The 24,180-nt window shown below is 35.9% G+C and overlaps 1 protein-coding gene across 6 annotated transcripts in view; it reads right to left on the bottom strand.

Annotated features, from left to right (window-relative positions):
• Positions 1-23,398, bottom strand: part of ACSM3 (acyl-CoA synthetase medium chain family member 3) — a 28,552-nt gene extending 5,154 nt beyond the window's left edge. For 2 of the 6 annotated variants that reach the window (XM_074208658.1, XM_074208664.1), the window contains exons 1-10: positions 23,311-23,398; positions 22,762-22,879; positions 14,822-15,130; positions 11,162-11,372; positions 7,971-8,178; positions 3,150-3,293; positions 2,876-3,032; positions 2,110-2,189; positions 1,431-1,554; positions 606-686 (exon numbers count right to left, since the gene is read on the bottom strand). In XM_074208658.1, coding sequence (XP_074064759.1) covers positions 606-686; positions 1,431-1,554; positions 2,110-2,189; positions 2,876-3,032; positions 3,150-3,293; positions 7,971-8,178; positions 11,162-11,372; positions 14,822-15,025 — 1,209 coding nt within the window. In that variant the 5' untranslated portion in view covers positions 15,026-15,130; positions 22,762-22,879; positions 23,311-23,398. Of the gene's footprint in view, positions 1-605; positions 687-1,430; positions 1,555-2,109; positions 2,190-2,875; positions 3,033-3,149; positions 3,294-7,970; positions 8,179-11,161; positions 11,373-14,821; positions 15,131-22,761; positions 22,900-23,310 lie in introns of all 6 variants that reach the window. The other 4 variants (XM_074208659.1, XM_074208661.1, XM_074208663.1 and 1 more) reach the window with 4 other exon arrangements.
• Positions 23,399-24,180: the final 782 nt, after the last annotated feature.

Here is a 24,180-nt window from a genome sequence, read left to right as displayed (position 1 = left end):
AACAAGAATCCTCTCTAACATACCTGATAAAGTAGTCAGCCAGCCTTTGTGTGAAGGCTTCCAATGAGGGGGAACTCAACATCTCCTAAGACATCTTATTCATTGATACTTATTAGGTGAAGTTGAAAAGGCAGGCTAGGCCCAAATGATGGAGAAGCTTAAATGCCAGGCAAACAAGTTTGGCCTAGGCTATGTTCCTTTTGACGGTAATGTTCACTCCAAAATATCAAAATTTACGTCATGCTATATGACTTACATTCTATTAACTAGAGGCTCAGTCAGCATTAACTGACTCAATTCCCAAACATACATTTCATATTCTCATCCCCGTGTCTTTGTAGATTTCAGTTCACTAATACTTTTCCTTCTCCCCTCCATTAGTCTATTCATTCTTCAAAACTAATTTGTAAACCCCATAAAACCAGTTATCACTATTTGTTATACCTCCTTTTTTTGACCAAAAATAAAATAATCTGTTTTGATCACCCACCTTAACGACCATATTATAGAGATTGTGATACTCAGTAGTAAGAATTATTACAAAAGAAGGGTTAAATTTAGTTTCTGTGCTGCTTTGTTATGCATTCTTCAGTAAATGTGCCAACCTTAACATCAAAAGCTGGAGAAGGCTTTCCCATTGAACCATATTTAATCTTCATTCCTTTGAAAGTCCCACAGATTAGCACCTATATTTTTAAAAAAGTAAAAAAAAGGGACAATCTTCACAATGTTAATTGGTACTTAACCTATGTGTGTCTTGATACTCCCACTCCATGTCCCTTTTAAAAATACACTATTTCATCATTATGTGAGGTTTCTAGAAACATGAACTGCTTGTTTTTCTCTAAAGCAAATTAGAAAAAAACAATTTTCTCACATTTTAAATAGATGTTTTTCATTCAAAAATATTTCTGACTACAATATTTTATATAATGTTTTGCTTTAGACTTTTTTATGTTTCTAGTGCCTTATAAAAGCTAAATTTCCTTAGTTTTGAGACCAATTTCTCTTCCTATCCTTTAAGAGATTTCATAGATAAATTTAGATCTCATTTTTTTCCTCGAGAACTTATAGTCTGGTAAAGTCTAAATTCTATAAGGCAAGGGTCATCTATTAGCTAGGTGCCTCTGTGAAGAATGCAGTGGGCCTCAAGTCAGGAAGTTCCAAGTTCAAATCCAACCCCACTTGCCAGCTGTGTGACCCTGGGTATCTCTTCACCTCAAATTCCTTATCTGTAAAATGAAGATCATAATAGCATCTACCTCCCAGGGCAGTTGTGAGGATTGTAAAGCTTTTAGCACATAGAAGTCTCTTAATAAATGTTAGCCATAATTATTTATTGTTATTATTAAACTCTGCATCTTCTCCAGAATTTGTACTGTTGTGTGTAACCATCTCCCCGGCCCCCCATCCCATGTAAATCTGGGTACCGTCTCTGTCTGTCCATATCCCTCATAGATATCGAGCCCAGTCTTGTTTTTCCACTGTTCAGACACTTCAGGATTGATTGGCTCTCCTGCACTCACACAGTGCTTTAGACTTTTGAATTTATAACTTCATCAAAAGAAGATGGATGAGAATTGGAGGGGGGGAAATGGAATTAAAATTATTTTTATGCATTTTCAAAACAAGGCATATCATCTCCCTCCCTCAAATAATAACTTTAAAATAAAACCCAAATGCCAAATTAAGTACTTTTAGGACTTTGAAGTAAATAACAAATCACAATTACTTAACAAAGAAATGGCAGGTCATAAAAGAAAAAAATAGAGGTTGTAAATTCAGGACAAAACATTTACCAAACCACTCTGTTTAGTGAAACCTTTAGTAAAATAAATCCAAGCATTCAACATTGATTAGGTCCTTATTGTATACACCACCATTCTTGTCTATAGGAATCATTAGTTTCTCTGAATCAAGTGGTCTAGTATCTTCTATTTATTTGGCAGGCAAAAACCCCTTCTTATATAATCTTAGTGTAAGTTGTATAAAATGCATTGTGGTCCCTGCTATGTCTCTTTTAGGAAAAATGGGGACCATTATTTCAGTGGCCTGTTTCTCAACCCATTTGATGGTTTAAGCCTTGTTGGGTATTTGCTCACCACTTACCTGGAATCCCATTTTAGCACAAGCATCCGATAAGCAGTTGGAGCTGAACAGAAGACTGTAATGGGAAATCTGGATAGGGTCTAGAATACAGAATGAGAAAGAACCATAAAACTTCAACTTTTATAAATATTTAAGTAGTTGTTTTATGCATGACATGGGACAGCTCAAAAGCTTGTTTAAAGGCAGATCATAGTCTGATGTATTGAAAAGAAGAACCCAGGGAATTAGAAGGAAAAGAAATAAGAATTTACAAATATTATTTATTTCATTCTCACAACAATCCTGTGAGATATTTTCATTTCCATTTTACAGTTAAGGAAACCAAGGCAGAAAGAGGTTATATGACTTGGCCTGTGTTCACACAGATATTAAGCATCTGAGATCAAATTTCAATTCAGGTCTTCAGAAGATCTGAGTTTTGGTGCCATCTGCTTCCCAAAAAACAAGTTAGACAATCCTAGTCAAGACAGGTGGACTTTTGTTTCTTCATCTTCAAAAGGAGGGACTTGGACTTGATGATCCCTAAGATTCCTTTTCAGTCCTACTAGTCTATGATTCTAGGTTGTAAGCTTATTTAAGAGATGAGATGTGTTGTACGAATGCCAACAGCAGGAGGGAAATACCCTGGGGATTCTGAACATCCCTGGGGCATTTACTTCACAAATCTGAATTGCCTAGCTCTCATAGAACAAAGCCAGGCAGCTGATCTCTGAGGCACCTTGCATCCCTGGCATGCTCCAAGTCTTTCTTTTTTCATTAACCTTACTTTTAAAACGGAGGCTGGCTCAAAACGGGGCATATATCGTACAAACACACAAGCTCCTAAACTCCATGGAGAAAAAACGCTACTCCAAGCTGATTTTGCCCAGCCTGTGTCTGATGTATTCCACATTATGTCAGATGTTGTCAAATCCAGCCAGTACCTGAGAAAATAAAAAGAGCATTTTGTACTTTGAGGGGAAGGCCAGAAAAGTGAACAAAATGATGTCATCTGTTTTTGTTGTTTAGATAATGCTCCAATCCACAGAAGAATGAAGTACCTTCCATTTGTAGATAATCCTAAACCATAACTGCTGTGAGTATGTTTTGTCATTTTAGGAGAGCCAGTGGTCCCACTAGTAAAGAAGATGGTCATTGTTTCATTGTGTCTGGTCTTCACACAGCTATGGTCATCACTTGCATTCCTGAAAAGAATAGTGAAAATAAGTCTGTAGCTTCAGTTTGGGAAATCTTTATTTAATCAAGATGAAAACTCCCCCATTCCATATTTTTAAGCTATCTTTTCTCATCTTTTCTCATCTAACTGACTTGGGTTAATATCTCAAGGACTGAACTCTTTAGCTTTGTATCATACAAGGGAATGGTTTTATATGTGCTTGAAATCTTAAATATTAATTAAATAAAAATCAAACACAAATGTTCTGTCCTTTTTTCTTTGAGCCTACTGGCCTTTTCCATATCTTCTAACCACTCTCTGACCTTATAATAATGTCTGTCCTTCATTTTCAAAGAAGACCATAACATCTGGGAGGTGATGCCATGATAAGCACATGAATTGGATTTGAGTGAGGGGGTGCTATGCTAAGTCACCAGCCTCACTTTCTCCTCCAGAATCATTTGGATTCAGTGGCCAGATATGAATCAGGATGACTGGAGATGGCCCTGATGCAGGGCAGTGAGGATTATGTGACTTGCCCAAAGTCACACGGTTAGTAAGTGGCAAGTGTCTGAGTCTGGATTCAAACTCCATCCTCCTGAATCCAAGGCCAGTGCTCTATCCTAGCTGCCCATCTGACTCCATAATAAATTGCTTGCCCCTGCCCCTCTCCTCTCCCCACTATTGAGGGTCTAGAACATCTTTGGAGTAAGGACCTCCTCAAAATCACACTTTAATAAATCATCATAACATGGAGGTGACCCTGGATTCATGAAGGCTATATTAATAGAATGTAAGTTCCTGTAAATCCTACTATGCTAAAAGGCTTTGAAAGGATATAAAGATAGAGAAGTTGTTATTATAGTGTTGTTGTTATTATTATCATTATTAGTTTTATACTTGGTCTCTCTATCTTACTCAGGCTGGTAGTACAGTTTTGACCTGGTCTGGTCCTTCCATTCTTAGATAGCTAGGTGATTCCCCGGGTCTTGAGGACTCAACCAAAAATGGTGCTAAACTCAGTGAAGACAACCCAATCAATTTTGTCCATTGTAGCTCAGAAGTCCTAAGCTCAACTGATTTACCAACATTCAACTCTCCAGAAGCAAGGATTATGGGCATATGCTATCATACCTGGTTGTAGATAGAAAATTCTAAAAAGAATTGTGTAAGATCCTCTAAGCAATCCAATATGTATTGATGCTCAATAGCTTTTATATGAAGGTATATATAAGGGTTGATAGGGGAAAAGTATGTTAGAAGCATGGAACTGATAAAATGATATCATTTTTTGTCAAATAATTCACAGTCAAAACCTCCACTCCCCCCCAAAGGAATTATATGCCATATATAGAATATTTAAAGTTGAGGTTATAAAACAAATGATAAAAATAACTTGCAAAGTAGAGAAACCTCATCAAAAACATGCTATCTATAAATACTTGATTGTCCCAATCAGTATCCCAATCCCTCAAGCCCTTCTACAGACTAGAGACAGGAGTTTTAAACTTGAGATTCATGAACTTGGTTTTTTATTTGTTTGCTTTTTTTTTTGTTTGTTTTTGCAAGGCAATGGGGTTAAGTGATTTGCCCAAGATCACACAACTAGATAATTATTAAGTGTCTGAGGCCATATTTGAACTCAGGTCCTCCTGACTCCAGGGCCAGTGCTCTATCCACTACACCACCTAGCTACCCCATTGTTTTTAAAAATAATAACTATACTAAAAAAAAAACTATATTTCAACATAATTGATTTCCTGTGTAATACCATGTACTTAAAAAAACATTCTGAGAAGGTATCATAAGCTTCACCAAACTGTCAAAGGGATCTAGAACATACCACAAAGTTCAAAACTCCTGATTAGGAATAAGCAACAAATGCAATCTCAAAGGCACATATTGCAGAGTTCAAATGTGGGGATACCTTACTAGATCCTTCTTATCTCTCTCTCCCTCCCTCCCTCCCTCTCTCTCTCTCTCTCTCTCTCTCACACACACACACACACACACACACACACACAGACACACACACACAGAACTATCAGACATCAACTCTGCCCAATCATATAAAAAAGATGTGAGCAAACCTGCACAAAGCCCAGTTACTCTCATATCCTCAAGAGTTTCTTATGGCAAAGAACTAAGATAGATCCAAATTCCCTGCCAAGGAGGAGAAGGGTGCTTAGTGGAGAAGGGAGTGGAAAGTCAAAGAATGAGGAGAGAAACCAGAGAACAGTGACTGTGAGAAAAGTCTGAGTAAAAAGCCTAGTTCACAAGAAGAAAATATAGTTCTTATGAGATGAAAGGAAGAATAAGAAAAAAACTAAAAGACATCAAAGCACCATAAACAAATATACTATAAAGGAAAATGAACTAAAATTCTCTAGTGGGGGGGAAAAGTCCTATGGATTCCCCAGGCATCAAAGAACAACAGTAAGAAACTCTAGAATAGTTCAACAGGGAAATAGCACTTTTAAAAAAGATATTAAGATTAAAATCAGTTCTTTCAACACAACTCAGCATAATCTATTAAAAAACAACCAACAGAAAAGGGAAAAAAATTTAAGCCATAATGGTTAATCTTTCCAAAGAAAAAGAATATCTAAAAAAGAGAATGACAGTTTTGAAACAAAAATACAGAAGTAGAACATAATTTATTGAAAGAAAAATAAAAGAAAATTATTATTTTTTTTCGATAAGTGGCTTGCCCAAGGCCACACAGCTAGGTAATTATTAAGAGTCTGAGGCCGTATTTGAACTCAGGTACTCCTGGGCTGGTGCTCTATCCACTGCGCCACCTAGCCGCCCAAGAAAATTATTTTAAAAGAACAAATGAATCCTATAAAAACCAAATTTATTGATTTTGAAAATAATATGCAGAGATAAAGGTCTCAGAAGAAAATCATGACCTCAAAACCGTATGGCAGAAATAATGTAAATAAATTGCCCAGAACCTTTGAATAGAGATAATATAGTGACAACAGATTGAATTCATAGATTACTGTCAAAGAAAAAACCCACACTCAAAATTCTAAGGCATGTAGTGATTAAATTTCATAATTTTAACAATAAAGCAACTAGGAGGAAGACCTTCAGTAAGGGATCATTAATTTTAAACACCCCATGATAACCATCCTTATAAATGAAAAAAGTTGAACTTTTGATGAAATAGCATTTTAAAAAAATTAAACAATGGATGGGCAGAATATTTAACCGTTTAAAGAAAAAAATTAACTTACTGATAAAGAATAAAGATCATGGAGGGGTGGCTAGATGGCTCAGTGGATAAAGCACAGGCACTGGAGTCAGGAGTACCTGGGTTCAAATCCGGTCTCAGACCCTTAATAATTACCTAGCTGTATGGCCTGGGGCAAGCCACTTAACCCCATTTGCCTTGCAAAAAAAAAAAAACCAAACCTAAAAAAAAAGAATAAAGATCAGGGGTCAAGAAGACTCTGAAGAACTAAAGATTCAAGAGGAGCTTAAAGCATCAAGAGAAACTCATAAGAACTCATCTGTATGAGAAGTATGACAGGGGAAATTAGAAAGTAGAGAGAAAGGAGGTGAAAAATATAGGGGAACTACTGATTGAATAAACATGTAAAAGAAAATTAATAAAACAACATACCAAAACTCAAAGAGCAATTAAATCTTTTGCTATGCAAATTATTCTCAGAAACACACTATTAATTTTTTGAAAGACAAAGATTATGTACTAATACTTAAAACAGGCAGAAATAAAATTTGAAAAAGAATTAAAGGCCAATATCATTAATTAATACTAATATAATTTTTTAAAAAGTAGCAAAAAAGCTACAAAAATATATATGCATAAAATTATTCCTTACAAACTGAATTTTTATCAGGGATCTAAGGATGAATCACAATTAGGAAACCCATCAACCTAATGTCAAAAAATAAAAGACCCTAAAAGTTATATTGTGTCAACAGATTCAGAAATAGCTTTTGACAAAGTACAAATGTAAATTAAAAACTCTAAAAAGCACGGATTATAATAGGGCAGTTTAAATAAAAATAAGTATTTTAGAACCAAAAACGCTATGAAAAAATACTAGAAATTCATCTATTACATACAGAGTGAAACAAGTAATCCCCCTTTGCTCACTATTATTTCACATAATTCTAAGAGTTAGTAATATCAATAATATAAGAATTTAAAGCATAAATGTTGGCAAAAAAGAGGGAGAACAAATTCATTTTTCATGATATCATGATTTATTTAGAAAACCCCAGAGAATCAGCATAGAAACTAGAACAGTTAAAGGGATAATAGTAACTTAGAGCTAGAGCTGGAAGATCTATCAGATTTAGTATTAGAGTTAGCGACTGATGGCATAGAGTTGGGGTACTGGATGTTTTATGCCTTTAAAAAACATTCTTCTGAGAAAAAGTTCCAAAGTTTCACCAGACTGACAAAGGGGTCCATGATACAGAAAAAAAGTTAAGAACCCCTCCTCTAACAACTGGTTCACCAGAAATATATCTGGCCTTTGAATGAATGGAGTCCTACATCTTAAATTAAAAGGATGATTTGATGTTTCCATTCTCTTGCCACTAGATGGCTGTCTTGTTACCTGTTAAGATAAGTAGAGTACTATCTTCCCTTTAGATCTTGATGTATTCTTTTGGGTATTTTGCTTAAGTTGTACAAGTTAGTTTTGTAAAAGCCATAGATACTCACTTCATCATTTCTCTGAGGTTTCCCCACCCCTCCCTAGGCTTCTCAGAAACAATTAACTTGGACTTCAGAATTGAACACTTATGGGCAATGGAATCCACTGTTACAGCACAAGTATCATTGGTAATAATGCATTTTGCCATCGAAGTTTGCAGCCTATATAACAGGTCATTTTCAGTCAGCTGAATGGTTCCAGGAATTAAGACAGTGCCTAAAGAAAAGGGAAATATTTAACTTTTACCTTTCCATATTTGTAAAGATTACATAGATTACATACCCCTTTCTTAACTGCATTGGGTTGATTGTTTTTATCAAGTTCTAACAACAAGGCTCTCTTACTTGATTATTTTGCTATTGTATCAAATGTGAGTCCAAAGACTTAGACCCTCTTGTCATCATACAATCACAGGATTTAGAACTGAAAGGGACCTATTGATTTTAGTCCCTCATTTTAAAAATGAGAAAACTGAGGTCCAGAGAAGGGTATTGAGTGAGAAAGGAGCCTACACTTGTGGACTACTGCTTTTATTAAGAACTTAAAAGGATTTCAGTCTTAAAGTTCAGGTCCCACTAGATTATAATTATTAACAAAATCTTGCTAAATGTGATAAAATAGACACTTAACTGTTTTGTCATTGGTAGAGTTTTCTTCATATAGCCAAAAAGTTTTAGGAATTGGTGAATGGTCATGAAGGATTTAGTCAAGGGAGTAGAAATAGGGTGGTTTACAGAAAAGAGAGTTATACTAAAAATCAAGAGGTTTGGGTTATATTCCTAGTTCTTCCAAACAACTCAGCTGGGTGACCTTAGTCACATCACTTCACTTGCTTTTATCATCTGCAAAATAAATCAGGCACTATTGTTCTATTAGAAACCAGGAGGGACGGGATTTCAGGGAAATCTGGAGGGATTTGCATGAACTGATGCTGAGTGAGATGAGCAGAACCAGAAAAACACTGTACACCCTAACAGCAACATGGGAGTGATGTTCAACCTTGAAGGACTCACTTATTCCATCAGTGCAACAACCGGCAACAATTTTGGGCTGTCTGCAAAGGAGAGTACCATCTGTATCCAGATAAGGAGCTTTGGAGTTTGAACAAAGTTCAAGGACTATTCCCTTTAATTTAGAAAAAAACCAGATATCTTATTGTCTAATCTTGTTACCTCTTAGACTTCTCTTCTCTTTAAGGATATGATTTCTCTCACATCACACCCAATTTGGATCAAGGTACAACATGGAAACAAAATAAAGACTGAAAGAGTGCTATCTGGGGGGGGGAGGGAAGCAAGATTGGAGGAAAATTATAAAACTCAATATCTTTAATAAAAATAAATTAAAAAAAATAAATCAGGAATCTTAATCTAGGGGACCAGAAACCCTCAAGAGGCCAAGGGATACACTTCAATGGGTCCATAAACTTGAATGGAAAAAAAAATCATATCTATTTTCATTAGCCTCAAACTAAAATTTAGCATTTCTTGGAATTATTTTAAAAATTTCTTCTGAGAAGGGGTCCATTAGCTTCACCAGACTATCAAAGAGGTCCATGGCACTCAAAAAGGTAAAAGCCCTTTCATTACAGGATCTTTAACCCTCAATTCACGTGTAACATTCATTCTATGAAGTTTTTCAATAAAGCCCTGTAATCTAGGGGTAAGAATAATATATATAATATATATAGTTAGTTAGTTAGTTAGTTAGTCAGTCAGTTAGTTAGTTAGTTTAGAGGCCTGGCTTCTATTTTTCTATTTTAACAGATTGTGAGGTGCCTTTGGACATTGCTGCTCAATAATTACCAACTGAATGAACTTGAAATTTTTTTTTAGGTTTTTGCAAGGCAATGGGGTTAAGTGGTTGCCTAAGGCCACACAGCTAGGTAATTATTAAGTGTTTGAGGCTGGATTTGAATTCAGGTACTGCTGACTCTCGGGCTGGTACTCTATACACTGCGCCACCTTAGCCACCCCAAATGAAAATTTTTTAAAAAACTGGTAAATATTACTCAAAATAAGGGACCAATTTTGTCATGATTTGAGGAAGTTGAGTCTTATTGTAATGGAATTTTACCTATAAACACCAAGGAGTTTATAAGTTCAAATACTAAAACACAGATCTGTTTGTAGGTCAACACTTGATCTTGACCTTCACTCATTTAATATATGTATTTCCAACCATTTTAAGAGTCTTTCACTTAAGTGAAGACTTTCCAAATACATTTTCTATTAAGACCAAAAATCCCTGTGGATATTTCATGTTACTGCTAAAGATACATAAAAATCTACGTATAGTGAATAACTACCAGGAAATTAATGAATCAAAGAACAAAGCAGATTAAAAATTAAAAAATAGCTTAGCTTCATTCTTTCATTGAACACAGAGGGAAACCAAGGCCCTCAGACACAAAGCTAACTCAGTCTTCTTTCATTAGTCTCAGTTGTGGTTCTGTTGTGAAGAACAATTTGATTATGATTAGACCTTGATGAGAATTTCTATTCAAATATAAGATAATACGATTTCACAAAATACACATGCACACACACACACACACACACATATATGTAAAATTTGAGTACTTTACATGTTATTATATATAATAAATCAAAAATTCCATTCTAATAAGCAAAAGGTTACAACTGACTACAGAAATGTATATATTAATTTGCTAGTAGTTATTCCCTATTTCTAGGCAGTGGACCAATGTTAGCAATAAGTTTAAAATGTTAAAATTCACATATTTAGTAGTATCTTCCCCATAAGTTTATAACCTCCAGGGGGTAGGGGCAGAGATTGTATATTTGCATTGTTACCCCAGGATAGTTAGGTGGTACAGTGGACAGAATGTTAGACCCAGAGGTTTATCTTACTGAGTTTAAATCTGGCCTCAGACACTTACTAGCTATGTGACTCTGGGCAAGTCACTTAACCCTGTTAGCCTCAGTTTGCTCATCTGTAAAATGGGCTAGATAGGGAAATGGAAAACCACTTCACTATTGTTGTCAAGAAAACCCCAAATGAGGTGACAAAGAGTTGAATACAACTGAAAAAAATGACCAAATAACAATTGTTGCTCTTAATATAGCATGTACTCTAAAAGTAGCTCTTGATTGACAGTATATTTTATTTTTTAAAAAATCAAATATACATTAATTTAGATCATAAAAGTTAGGGACTAAATGAATGCATTACCAACCTGTCCGTAGACATGCCACATTTATTAGCCACCATTCTGGAATTGCAGGTAAAATTACAATTACTCTGTCTCCCTTTCTCAGATCACAGGATTCAATAAGTATATTTGCCACTTTTTTAGACAAAGATCCCAGCTCCTGAAAGTTCCATTTCACTTCCTCTCCGGTATCATTTACCCACCAGAAGGCTGGATTTGATGGTCTCTTTCCAGTCTGGCAGACACAAAAGATTGTATATATGCAGAGAGAGAGAGAGAGAGAGAGAGAGAGAGAGAGAGAGAGAGAGAGAGAGAGAGAGAGAGATATTTGTGTATGTATATATGTATGTATATGCATATATATTATATGATATATTATATATACTATGTATTTTTAAATTAAATGTTTTCAAAATTTAAAACTAAACATCCACAGAAAAGCTGAACTTGTCTGATGACTTCTTTAATTAAATTCATTTCAATGCATAAAAGTATCATAGGAATTTTTCAATCCCATGAAGTCCCCATCAGGACTCTGTCCATTCAATCTCATTCACTTATGTTCATATGGCTCATGGTTCATTTTGGTTCTGCTTTTTTTTTTTGATTTTTGCATTATTTCAAAAAGATCTTTCTAAACTTATTTCTATTCTCATATTTGTTCATCTCAATTGCAATATATTGATCAATATATGGACCTATCAAAATGTACTTGTTCCTTTACCACAATTTCAATGAAAGATGTCATCAACCAAACTAAAAAAAAAACAACCAAATTCCTCAAAAAAAACGCCACTGAGTTTCTTTTTTTTCTTTTCCTTTTGAGGCAACTAAGGTTAAGTGACTTGCTCAGGGTCACACAGTAAGTGTTTCATTCAGGTGCTCCTTCCATTCTTCAGGTCTGGTGCTTTTTCCATTGTACCACCTCTCTGCTCTTCAACACTGGTTTCATTGCTCTTGATGATTTGCCCGTGGCATGGGTGGGAAGTAATAGCATAAAATTGTTTTAATTTTTGACCCTTTGGTTATTAGGGAGGTCAACCATTTTTTCAAGTAATTATTTATAATTTTTATTTCCTCTTTTGAAAATATTGTAATCAAATGTTGAAAGACTAATCATTGCAACAAAAGACCAGTGAAGAATCTTGACAGAGATGATAAACTCAAGGTGTGGAATAAGACATACATTTTTGAACACGATCTCTTTTTTTTTTTTAGGTTATATTTTGCAAGGCAAATGGGGTTAAGTGGCTTGCCCAAGGCCACATGGCTAGGTAATTATTAAGTGTCTGAGACTGGATTTGAGCCCAGGTACTCCTGACTCCAAGGCCGGTGCTTTATCCACTATGCTACCTAGCTTCCCCTGAACATGATCAATAGGTGAATTTTGACTGACTGTATTTCTGTTACAAGGATTTATTTCTATTTTATTCAATTAAGGGAAGGCAGGAAGAATTGGGAGAGAAAGGAGGATTAGTTTGGGGGTTACCAAAATGAAAAAAAAAGTTAAATCCTTTTAAAAAATGCATAGATGAGAGTAGAGGGAATGCTGGTAGAAAACACATACAAGCAGGTCAGCTTTAAGACTAAAATGTTAAATTGTTTATATGTTTAATGAGAAAGACCAGCTATTCATAGTTCAGATTTTCAGTTATCTATAAAAATTATATATTCATATCCTTAGACTATGTATTATACCCCTGTGGCTTTTAAGTGATTATTTATATTTTAGTGGCACTCTAGAACACTCTCTTCCCCAAATTCTCACTCAAAGGTTCCCTGAGAGACCACTAGCTAAATTCAAACTACTCTTTGAGTCTACTATCCTAAAACTACATTAAGTCCCTACCAATGTTTATCCTTCATTCTCAAAGAAGACCATACTGTACTTACCTTTTGATTCACCAAAAGACAATTATTTCAAAACAAAGGCATTTTCTGTAATGTCAAATATTTCTTCTATAAAACTGGGGTATGATTTCCTACAACTATATCCAAAGTTAGTGGAAAGATGAACAAACAAAGTTCATTAGTGGAGAGGCATGCATAGAGAATACTTGTGGCCAAGGCAACTTACACCCTTGCTACTAGAGAAGTCTCCCATGTGTTCTTATGATGGGTTTGTTCTGCTCCTATTAATGTGTAGAATTTCTGTTGAATTCATCCCTGATTAACTTCTTTTCTTCTGTCTTTCTACTACATACTGCATTAAAAATGTTTAATGTAATGCTAATTATATAAAGCTGAACTTGAAGATAATAAATCAGGCACAGGGATATATGTGTTTAAAAGAGAATGTTTCTAATACAAGAGAACTTAAAGGCAAAAACCAAATTGTTTTGTTGTAAAGGAATTTAATGTAGTAGATACATTATTGAAAGTCTCATTCTCAATCCAGAGATGAACTAGAACCCACTCTCAGTAAATGAACTTTCTTGTTCACCTTTTCCTTTGTTTCCCTCCTCTGAATCTTTGGGGGACTTTCTCTGAATCTTTGGGAGCTGATTTGTGTTTTACAGATTACAGTGGGGATTTGTGTTTTACAGATGGTTCAGATGTTTGAAATGGGAATAGATGCATAGGTGGATAGTGCTGGGCCTGGAGTCAGGAAGAATACCTGGCCTCAGATACTTAGAAGCTGTGTGACCCTCAGTAAATTCCTTAACCCTCTTTGCCTCAGTTTCCTCTTCTGTAAAATGATCTGGAGAAGGAAATGACAAACCACTCCAGTATCTTTGCTAAGAAAACTCCAAATGGGATCACAATAGCAATACAAAAGGAATAGAAATAGTTCTCTTCAGTTCTTTGTTTAAAGTATAATTTAGGCATTTGTTAGATTATTTTCTATATAAAGTTGATTATAACTTTTTTTTGGGGGGGAGTTCAGACCTATGATTTATTTATTTCAGAGGCAACTGTTCTGTAATATATAGTCTTAGAGAATTGCCTAAAACATTAAGAGATTAAATGACTTGTCTAGGGACCCAGATTCAGAATGAGGATTTGAACCCAAGTCATCCTAACTCTGAAGTAAGCTTTCTATCCATTATGCAATAGAATTTTTCTAATAAAAATACTTGACATTTATGTTGCTTTTTAAAGTTCACAAAGCACTTTATATACATGATCTCATCTGATCAAACTAATCCTAGGAGGTAGGCATGCTGTTATAATTATCTTCATTTTGTAGATAAAGAAACTGAGGCATAGAGAGGTTGCACATAGCTCTACAATTAGTTAAGTTTCCAAGGTAGGATTCAAACTCAGGTCTTTCCTAACTACAAGACAAAGCTTTAGTGTCACATCTTCTGTGAAACTGATGTGCACCACTCTGAATTTAGGATCTGGTCTTTCTCTGAGATCCTATGATAACACACTACTTAATATTTGGTTAAATCTTTTCTAGTTCTCATATTGTTTCATGTGCCTTAGTCTTGTCTTCTCAACTGGATTACCAATCTATTAAAAAACCTGAGGCACATCTTATACTCTCCAATAACACAGACCAGTTGAGTGCAAAAGATACCCAATACATAATCGTTTGAATTGTTAATACTTATCATCCAAATTATTTAGCCTATCAGCAGTTGAAACAATCTCAGGACTGGAAATTTATGCAATTCACATAAGAACCATTTTAACATAATTATTCACACCCTTCCCTCCATCCCAGAGACCCCATACCTTCTCCATCTTGGCCCAATGATCCAGAACATCTTTGGCAAAGTTGAAATACTCCGGCACCTCTATTTTGAAATCTTGTTTAATAGATTCATAATCTGAAAAGTTCTGAGGAGCTGGTAATCTGTAATCTTTGTGGAATGCTCTCCCAGACACCTTGGGGATCCTCAGCAATTGGGAGCACTGTATTCTGAGCAAAATGTTCATGACAACAAGAGATGGTATTAGTCCAATTGGGTGATTTCGTATTCAGGATGTCTCTGGTGAACCATCGATCTGAAAAGTCAGATGTCATCCACATTCACTTCCTTCCTGAGGACAGACACCCAAAGCAGCTGCTACAGCTTTGACAAATAACTAGAGAAGGCAATGGCAAACCACTCCAGTATCTTTGCCAAGATAACCCCAAATAGGGTCACAAAGTCAGATACACTGAAATGACTCAACAACAAAAACATTCTGCCATAACTTTTACTTTCAATCTGAAGAAATGCCTGAGACTAGCTGTCATATAATCATGGCAGCTTTCCCGTGTGAGTTTCAAAAACAATTTTCCAATATAATGAAAACTTTCAGTGATAGATACCTTAAAAAAGAAACTGAGAATGACACAACATATAATTATGACTGTTATTAAGTATTTATAAGTAGCTGCAAATAATGATAAAGATTTTATAGCTTCATAAGCAACATCATAAGAATATATCTCAAGGTTTTCACATTCAGATTAGTATCCTATACTACTTTCCAGGCCAGGTTTGGACATGTTCATCTTTGACTGAATTTATCTTAGCATTAATGATAGAGCTGTGAAACTATACTTAAACTCTTAAGAACTTTATAGGAAAATCCCCAAAGGAGGATTAGATCCTTAATGGTTCAGGGGGAAGGTAGAAATTATCTGTCAAATTATCTTTGACTCAGTGTTATTACTAGGTCTATATTCCAAAAAGATCATGAAAAAAGGGAAAGGGACCTACAAATACACACACACACACACACACACACACACACACACACACACACACAGACATATTTTGTGGTTGCTGGAAACTATGGGAATGCCTTTCAATTGGGGAATGGATAAACAAGTGGTATATATGATTGTTATGGAATACTTTGTACAGAAATGATGAGCAGATGAATTTCAGAAAAAAATCTGAGACTTACATAAACTGATGCAAACTGAAGTGAGCAGAATCAAGAAACCACTGTACACTTAGTATCAACAACACTTGTGTGACAATCAACTATGAAGGACTTAGCAGTCCCTAGCAAATACAATGATCCAAGGCAATTCCAAAGGACTCATGATAGAAAATGCTATCCGTATCCAGAGAAAAAACTGAGAATCTGAATGTAGATAAAAGTATACTATTTTTCCTTTATTTTTTCATGCTTTTTTCCTTTTGTCCTGTTTCTTCTTTCACAACATGATTAATATGGAAATATATTTCACATAACTGTACATACAACATATCAAATTACTTACCATCTTAGTGAGTGGGAAGGTGAGAGAGTAAAGGGGAAAATTTGGAACAAAAATATTTTTTAAAATGAATGTTACAGTTTGTCTATACATGTAACTGGAAAAAAATACTATTTAAAAAGAAAACATAAGAAATGATTTGTCACTTATTTTGCTGGAGTCTTAAATATAACCCTAAAAATGGAATTTTGAAAGCCTTCAATGAGAGACTAGATTGGTAAGACTAATAATAGTAATCATAAAAATAGAATTACAAATGTTTTGTGCATGTTGTTTCATTTGAGCCTCACAATTCTGTGACATAGTTGCTAATTAACAATGTCAGTTCATGCTTACATAGGTTGGTAAGATTCATAATGCAATTTTCATATAGCCATGGGCAGCTAGGTGGCACAGTGGATAGAGCACTGAACTTGGAGTCAGGAAAGACCTAGTTCAAATCTGTTCTCAGATACTGAATAACTGTGTGAGATCCTGGGTAACCCATGGAACCCTATTTGCTTCAGTTTCCTCATCAATAAAATGAGCTGGAGAAGGAAATGACAAGTCACACCAATTATCTTTACCCAAAAAACCCTAAATAGAGACAGGAAGAGTTGGACATGGCTGAAACAACTAAACAACAACAAATTTCCTATAACTGCTCTGTACTATATCAAAGCTAGTACTTGCATAATGTCAAAAATAACCATGAAATAAATTCATTGTTTTATTTCTCACTATTCTAGATGTTTAGATACCATAGAAAGAGCACAGTAGAATGGAAATAGGACCAACTCTGGAATCAGAGGACCTGGATTCAAATTCTGTCTCTGTGGCTACTACCTATATCCCAGGATAAGTTCCAAGGCATTTAAACTCCCTTGGTCTTATCTATAAAATGAAAGGGTTGCACTAGATATCTTTTCAGGTCCTTTTTAGTTTTTGATCTGTAACTGTGTGAGAAAAAAAAAAGGGTGTGACTGAAGACCAAAGTTCTATTCTTGCTTCCCTTATTAATTTTCTGAGTAGTCTGATAAATCAATGAGCCATTGGTTCTCCCAAGGGAAAATGAAGGTTTGATTAAAAAAATAATAGCTAGCATTTACATGGCACTTTAAGGTCTGCAAAGGACTTTCTGGGTGCTAAATAATTTGATCCTAACAACAACAAAGGAGGTAGATTATTAATCCTCATTTTACAGATGAGGAAACTGAGGTAAGCAAAAATTAGGGGGCTTGTTCAGCTACACTCAGCTGGGAAGTATATGAGGCAGAATTCAAATTCAGGTCTTTATAATTCCAACTTCCTAGTTCTGTGAAAAAATAGAAATGTATATTACCTCTGCTGTTTACTTACATCAACTTTACACTGTAATTGATTTTATGCTATATTGATTTTTATAGTGGTTAGCATGTTCCTGAACTCAATCCATTGCAAAGATACAATCTCTCCCAGGCACAATTGGTGTAAAAATGTAATTGAAAAGGAGTGTTGCTATAGTTCATGCAACTAGACCCTGGGACATGTATGCTCACCAATTTTAACCTTTGAGTTTTGTTTGTTGTCAGTAAACACTAGTTAGTTTAAACACTCAGCCACCTCCCCCCAACCCATTCATCTGTCCTTGCCCATTTTTGTGCTGGATGGTTCTGATTTTTCTAGCCAAGATTACAAGAGAGGGGCATGATCAGCCACATATGAAGGCCAATCTACTTTCCCCAGCTGTAGTTAATCATAAGCTCCTAACCCTTCCCTTCCTGCTTCCTGGCCTTAAGGAGGGAACCAGTCTGAACCAATGTGCTAACAGTTATGTGCATCACTATTAATAAACTGATTATTCTTGGAGAAATATACCTTAATCTCCCCTTGTTTCCTTTTACTTGCCACAGTTCCATGCCACTTGGTTGTCCCCAAGATATCAATACTGTATAACTGGTTGTTATTCAGTTGTTTCAATCGTGTCTGTGTCTTTTTGACCTCATTTGGGGTTTTCTTAGTAAAAATACTAGAGTAGTTTGCCATTTCCTTCTCCACCTCATTTCACAAATGAAAAAATTGAGGCCAACAGGGTTAAATAACTTGTTCAGGGTCACACAAGCTTGTAAGTGTCTGAGGCAAGATGTAAACTCAGGTCCTCCTGACTTAAGAGCTGGCCTCTCTATCTATTGCTCATGATAATCAATTCTCTTCTTTGGGATTTTTTTTTTTTTTGGTGTTAAGATGTTATAAAAAAGTCAAGTTGATATTTCATCAGTTTCCTTGATAGTGCCTACAACCTTTCTTTGAATTTTTCTCTCTAGATGACATGGTATAATAGCAATGGCTCGGAGGGTTAGTGGTTTTTTTTTTTTTGGTTTTTTTGGTTTTTTTGCAAGGCAATGGGGTTAAATGGCTTGCCCAAGGCCACCAGCTAGGTAATTATTAAGTATCTGAGGCCAGATTTGAACTCAGGTACTCCTGACTCCAGGGCTGGTGCTCTATCCACTGTGCCACCTAGCGGCCCCTCAGAGGGTTAGTGTTAAAATATAAGTTAACATTTTCAAATGCTCACAAACTTGGAAAAAAATCCTAAATGATTATGGGATTTTGAATTGAAGGAGACTTTAGCCATCATTTCTATAGAAGAAAACCCTGGAGACAAGAAAAGGCAGTATAAAATCTAGGAAAAGTCATCTAGTACAACTTGGCTGGAACTTGGAAAGGATAGAAGGGAGAAGTAAAAAATCATGGGAGAAGTTATCTATCTTCCTTGTCTTTATTTCCTCTCCTCTCAATCTTTTGCAGTATAACTTCCAAACTCATTACAACAGAAAATCTTCTTTCCCAAATTACTCACGATATCTGAATAATAAAATCTGATGGTCTTTTTTTTTATCTTTGACCCTCTTGACTCCTCTGCAGACCCAACATGGTTGATTATTTCTCTCCTCCCAGACATTCTTCCCTCTCTGAGTTTTTGTGACATTACTCTCTATCAGCTATATAACCTCTCTCTTTTGGTGAGCTCATCTGTTTGGATGGGTTCAATTTTCAAATGCACTATGCAGTTGACTCAGAGATCCAAAGTCCTGGTCTCTCTCCCAGCTGCTTATTAACTATTTTAAACTCCTCTCCTGGAGGTATCTGTTTTTGTTTTGCTTGTTTTTGAAATTGAATCTCCATATTTCACCAGGTGGAAGGTGCAGTGGCTATTGCAGACCCACATGGGCCCCTTCCCTTTACTTATCAGCACAGGAGTTTTGACCTGCTCCTTTTCCTACTTGGACCCTGCTCTTAGAGGCTCACTATATTGGTATCCACTTAGTTTGGACAAATAATTGGTTTTGGTTCACTGCCGTTCAAAATTCCTGAGCTCAAATAGTCTATCAGTATCATCCTTCCCTAGGAAGAGGGATTCTAGGAAGGGATGTCTGTATTCAGTTCCTGTAGACATCTCAGATGCAGCATGTCTAAAATAGAGCTAATTATCTTGCCCTCTCCACACCTCATCTTTCTTCTGAACTTCAGTCAGTTGATAAGCACTGATTAAGTGACTACTAAGTTCAAGGGACCCTGCTAAATATAGGTATACAAAAAAAAATAAAAGACAATACCTGCACTCACTGACTATTGGGGGAGACAATAAACAAACAAATATATCAACAATCTATATCCAGGATAAATAAATAACAGACAGAAAGTATTAGAATTAAGAGAGGTTAGGAAAGGCTTCCTGTAAAAGATGGTATTTTAGTTGGGATTTGAAAGAAGACATGGAAACCAGGAGGTATAAATAAGGAGGGAGAGCATTCCAGGTTGTCCAAGAGGACAATCAGTGAAAATGCCTGGAAATAAGAGACAGATTATCCTTTTTTTGGTGGAACAGCAGGGAGGTTGGTATCAGTAGGTTGAAGAGTATGTGGGGAGATGTAATGTGTAAGAAGACTGAAATGGAGTGGAGAATGTTATGAAGGTCTTTGAAAATCAAAAGATGATTTTGAATTTGATCTTGGAAGTAAACTGGGAGTCACTGAAGTTTATTAAGTAGGACATGGTTGGACCTGCACTTTTAGGAAAATCACTGGGAACTGAATGGAGGGTGGGTTGATGTGAGGAGAAATCTGAGGCAGGAAGACCCTATTTATGTCTAATTATGTTCAAGTTGTCACTGTTCTTCCTACCTAGGTTTAAAATTTTCACTCTTCCTCACTCCACAAGCAGTTATCAAATCTTATCACTTCTACCTCTATATCTCCCTTTTCCTCTGTTCACTCAGCTACCACTCTAATTCAGGTCTTCATCACTTCTTGATTGAACTATTGAAATAGCTTCCTAATTGCTCTTCCTGTCTCAGATTTCTTATCATTCCACAGTGATTCTTCTATAAAACATGTCACTACCCTTCACAAGTTATGGTGACTCATTACCTCTAGTATCAATTGTTAACTCCTCTGTTTGTCATTTAATGCTCTTTACAACCAGGTTTGAAACCACTCCTTACAGTCTTATTTCACACTGTTTCTCTTCACACACATTGGTCCAGTCTTCATAGTCCCACATTCAATTCCAAGTCCTCTTTCTGAATCTTTGTAGGTAGATGGGTGGAGGTAAGAAGGAAATACATTTGATGCAAGTCCAATTAGTTGCTTAGTACTATCTATTCTACTCTTGCTAACATATTTTATATCAATCTTCTCCTTTTCATTTTTATTGCCAGTATCTTAAGGTATCGATATCATTAGTACTTTAATCTTATTTATTTAGCAATCTGATAATGCTATTCCATTAATTAAACTTTTCATGGTCTTCTTAATAGAATCCAAATTTCTTAGCCTAGCATTCATGACTTTCCACAATTTGGGTTCAATCTTCTCTTATTTCACCATCCTTTACCTTTTTTTCCTCTGAAATATAATCTAGTGGTCTCCAAAGTGGGAGCCTGTGGCTTTAACATCTAAAGGTGACCCAACTGGAGGATCGTAAGAGAGGTCATATTCAGGGTTGTGGACTTGATTGCAAGACATGTTAAATATTCAATGTCAGCATTTATATCTTGTATTACAAATTCAGGAGGTAAGGAGGTATAATCAAGGCATTTCCAATCAGTTACTTGATTTATTTTTTAGTTGATTGTCTAGACTTTTAAAAAAAGTATTAATAATGAAGATTGAATGTCTTCTTTTCCCCACAAAGAGCAGGCTGCTAAACATTCACTACACCACTGCTTTTCTCAAAGTCTCTATGATAGCCAATTGCAGAGCTCATCTACCACACAACTATATTACTCCTTTCACACATCATGGCCTGACACTCACACATTTGAGTCCCTTCTGCTGATAGTGTCCTGTGGCTGGGCAAGCTCCCAGCATCTCCTGCTCCATTGTGCTCTTTAGGGTGATAATAACCTCAGCTTGGGCATCTGTAGCCAATTTGATGAGGAATGGGAGTGTTGTACGGTGTCATCTATAAAGAATTATGACAAGCCATCTCAAAAAATTACAACTCAAAGACTCCACATTAAGCAAAGGGCATTGATTTATGGGAGGAATGACATACTTCCCAGGGGATTCTGCTCCCCAGGGGAGATAGGGTGCTGAACTGGGTGAAACTAGGGGCTTTTATAAGGCAAGAAGGACAGTGTTTCTAACAGATATGTTCATTTTGCAGTACTGGGAGGAGTTTGTTGCTATGAGGGGACCTTATAGCTGTGGTGGAACTGCACATGTTGTTATCCAGAATGCATATAGAAAATCCCTCTTAGGGGGTATTAATGTATGATAATGATATTACAATTAACATCATCATGCGTTCACCTAAAGGATAGCAAAGAAAGGCAGTGGGCATATGTTGCTCTAGGGAAAGTCCCTTCTTTGTTTTTTGGGTCAGATTTCCTGGTCCACATCCCCATGGTACTGTTTTATTATTGACTAATCTAAATAGAAATTAGTTCAGGTGTGCTTGCTATTCTTTTCAGAAGGACACTATGGGGATGTTAGGGAATTGAGACTGTGGATTGGCTAGCCCAAACATGAGTTAGGTTAAAGGTGAACCTTTTAATTCTAGTGGGTCCCCATGAAGGAGTTAGGAGATTAGGTTTAGAGTATCAGCTAGGATCCCATCAAATTCACTCCCTTCCCAAGCAATCCACATCTGATACCCAGATCAGTTCCTGGTGCCCCTCAACAGGCCAGGCTCTGCATTTAGAGCAGTGGTCAGTAAGAATGCCACTTTCCTTTAATTTGAGGGGGGGGGGGATAAGAGTGAGTCATACCAGGTGAGCAGGAGTGGATGGGTTTCTATCTGTATTGCAGAATTCATTGTATTATCTTTTCCCCAAATCATTCTTCTCATAAATTACTTCATTTTTATATAGGCCATCACCATCCTTCCAATCACCCAGCGTCAAAACCTTGCCTTCAACCAGGATTCCTCAGTCTCACCACACATCCTGTCAGTTGCCCAGTCTTATCATTGCTGCTCCCACAACACTTACATTTGTCCTCTTCTCTTTGCTCACATGGCCACTGCAGTTCAGATTCTTATCATCTTTTAGCTGGTCTATTGCAATGATCACCTAATGGAGCTTTCTTGAAGTCTCTTCTCACTCCAAACTGTTGACAAAACGATTTTCCTAAAGCATAAATCTGTCTCTATTACCATGATCCACTTTCAAGGTCTGGTGAAAACTATAGACCCTCTCCTCAGGCTAATGTTTTCAGGTGCATGAAATAAAATACAGAAGATTACAGTGGAAACCAATTATTCTAAAATATTTATTAAAACATAAAAAAAATTCAGAGACTACAAGAACACTTAATGAATTTAGGATCAAATATTATTATTTTTTTAGTTTCTCATCCTTTTAAAATTTATGTAAGACATAATGCATATAATCATTAGTTATATAATTTATAAATCAATCAATCTAGCTAATTGGACCACTATCTTCTATAACTATTTATAAGACTTTTCTCATCTCTTTGCTCATATTAATTTCATTGCTCCTATATCACCAAATACAAACTTATTGATCACTACCCACCTTTCAGGATTTAGTTCAAATGCCACCTCCTTCCTGGAAACTTTTCTCAATTCTCCTAGTTGGAAATGACCTTTCCTTTCTCTAAACTTTAGCAGATATAAATGGATTGTGTAATTCTTATGTAACACTCTCATAAAAGGTGTTGTGAAAGCAGAACTTTAATAACTGTCCAGGAGCATTAAGTCAATAATAAGCTCATCTGAGTACCTTGCTTGGTTTCAGACACTGTTCTACAAATTACAGTTATTTGAGAACATTTTTTGTTTCAACTAAACTCTCTTCTTTGAAGTGGGTATCTACCTCAGGAATAATAAAGAGTATGTCTTGAAGTTGGGAAGATCTAGGTTCAAGTCTTGGTTCTTAACTAGGCTGGCTGTGTTCAGTGCTCCCCAAATAACACTCTAAAACTTAGGCTCTGCCCTAGTAGAGGGAGCTTCCTCGGGGGGAATTCCTTATACCAAAAGAGAAGCAGATCCAGACCTTCCTCTACCCTAATCTCCAAGAAATGCCTAGAATGTTGGTTTGAATATAAGAAGAACTTAATAAATGTTTGTTGAATGTAGAGGGTTTTAGGGACATGTGAGAAAATATTGGGAAATATAGACATTTCATGGAACAATGGTTAAGATTATTTTTCATTCTATTAATGAAAATGCCTCAACATATTTTCAGCCTTTATCTCAATGCTGTGATTCTATATTGTTAAAAAATGCCAAAGATCTGTGATTTTGTCACAGCAAATTCTCCCATCCAGGGAGATAAGAGGACCTCTAGAATCTCTTCCAGGTCTAAGTATTTGAGCCCAATTTTATAAGATGTAGTATTAGTCAATCCACAAGCATTTATGAAAAAGCATACTGAATGTTGTTA

This window comes from Macrotis lagotis, chromosome X, assembly GCF_037893015.1.
Source record: "Macrotis lagotis isolate mMagLag1 chromosome X, bilby.v1.9.chrom.fasta, whole genome shotgun sequence".
In the NCBI taxonomy this organism is placed as follows: Eukaryota; Metazoa; Chordata; class Mammalia; order Peramelemorphia; family Peramelidae; genus Macrotis; species Macrotis lagotis.
This window is presented reverse-complemented; position numbering and strand designations above follow the sequence as displayed.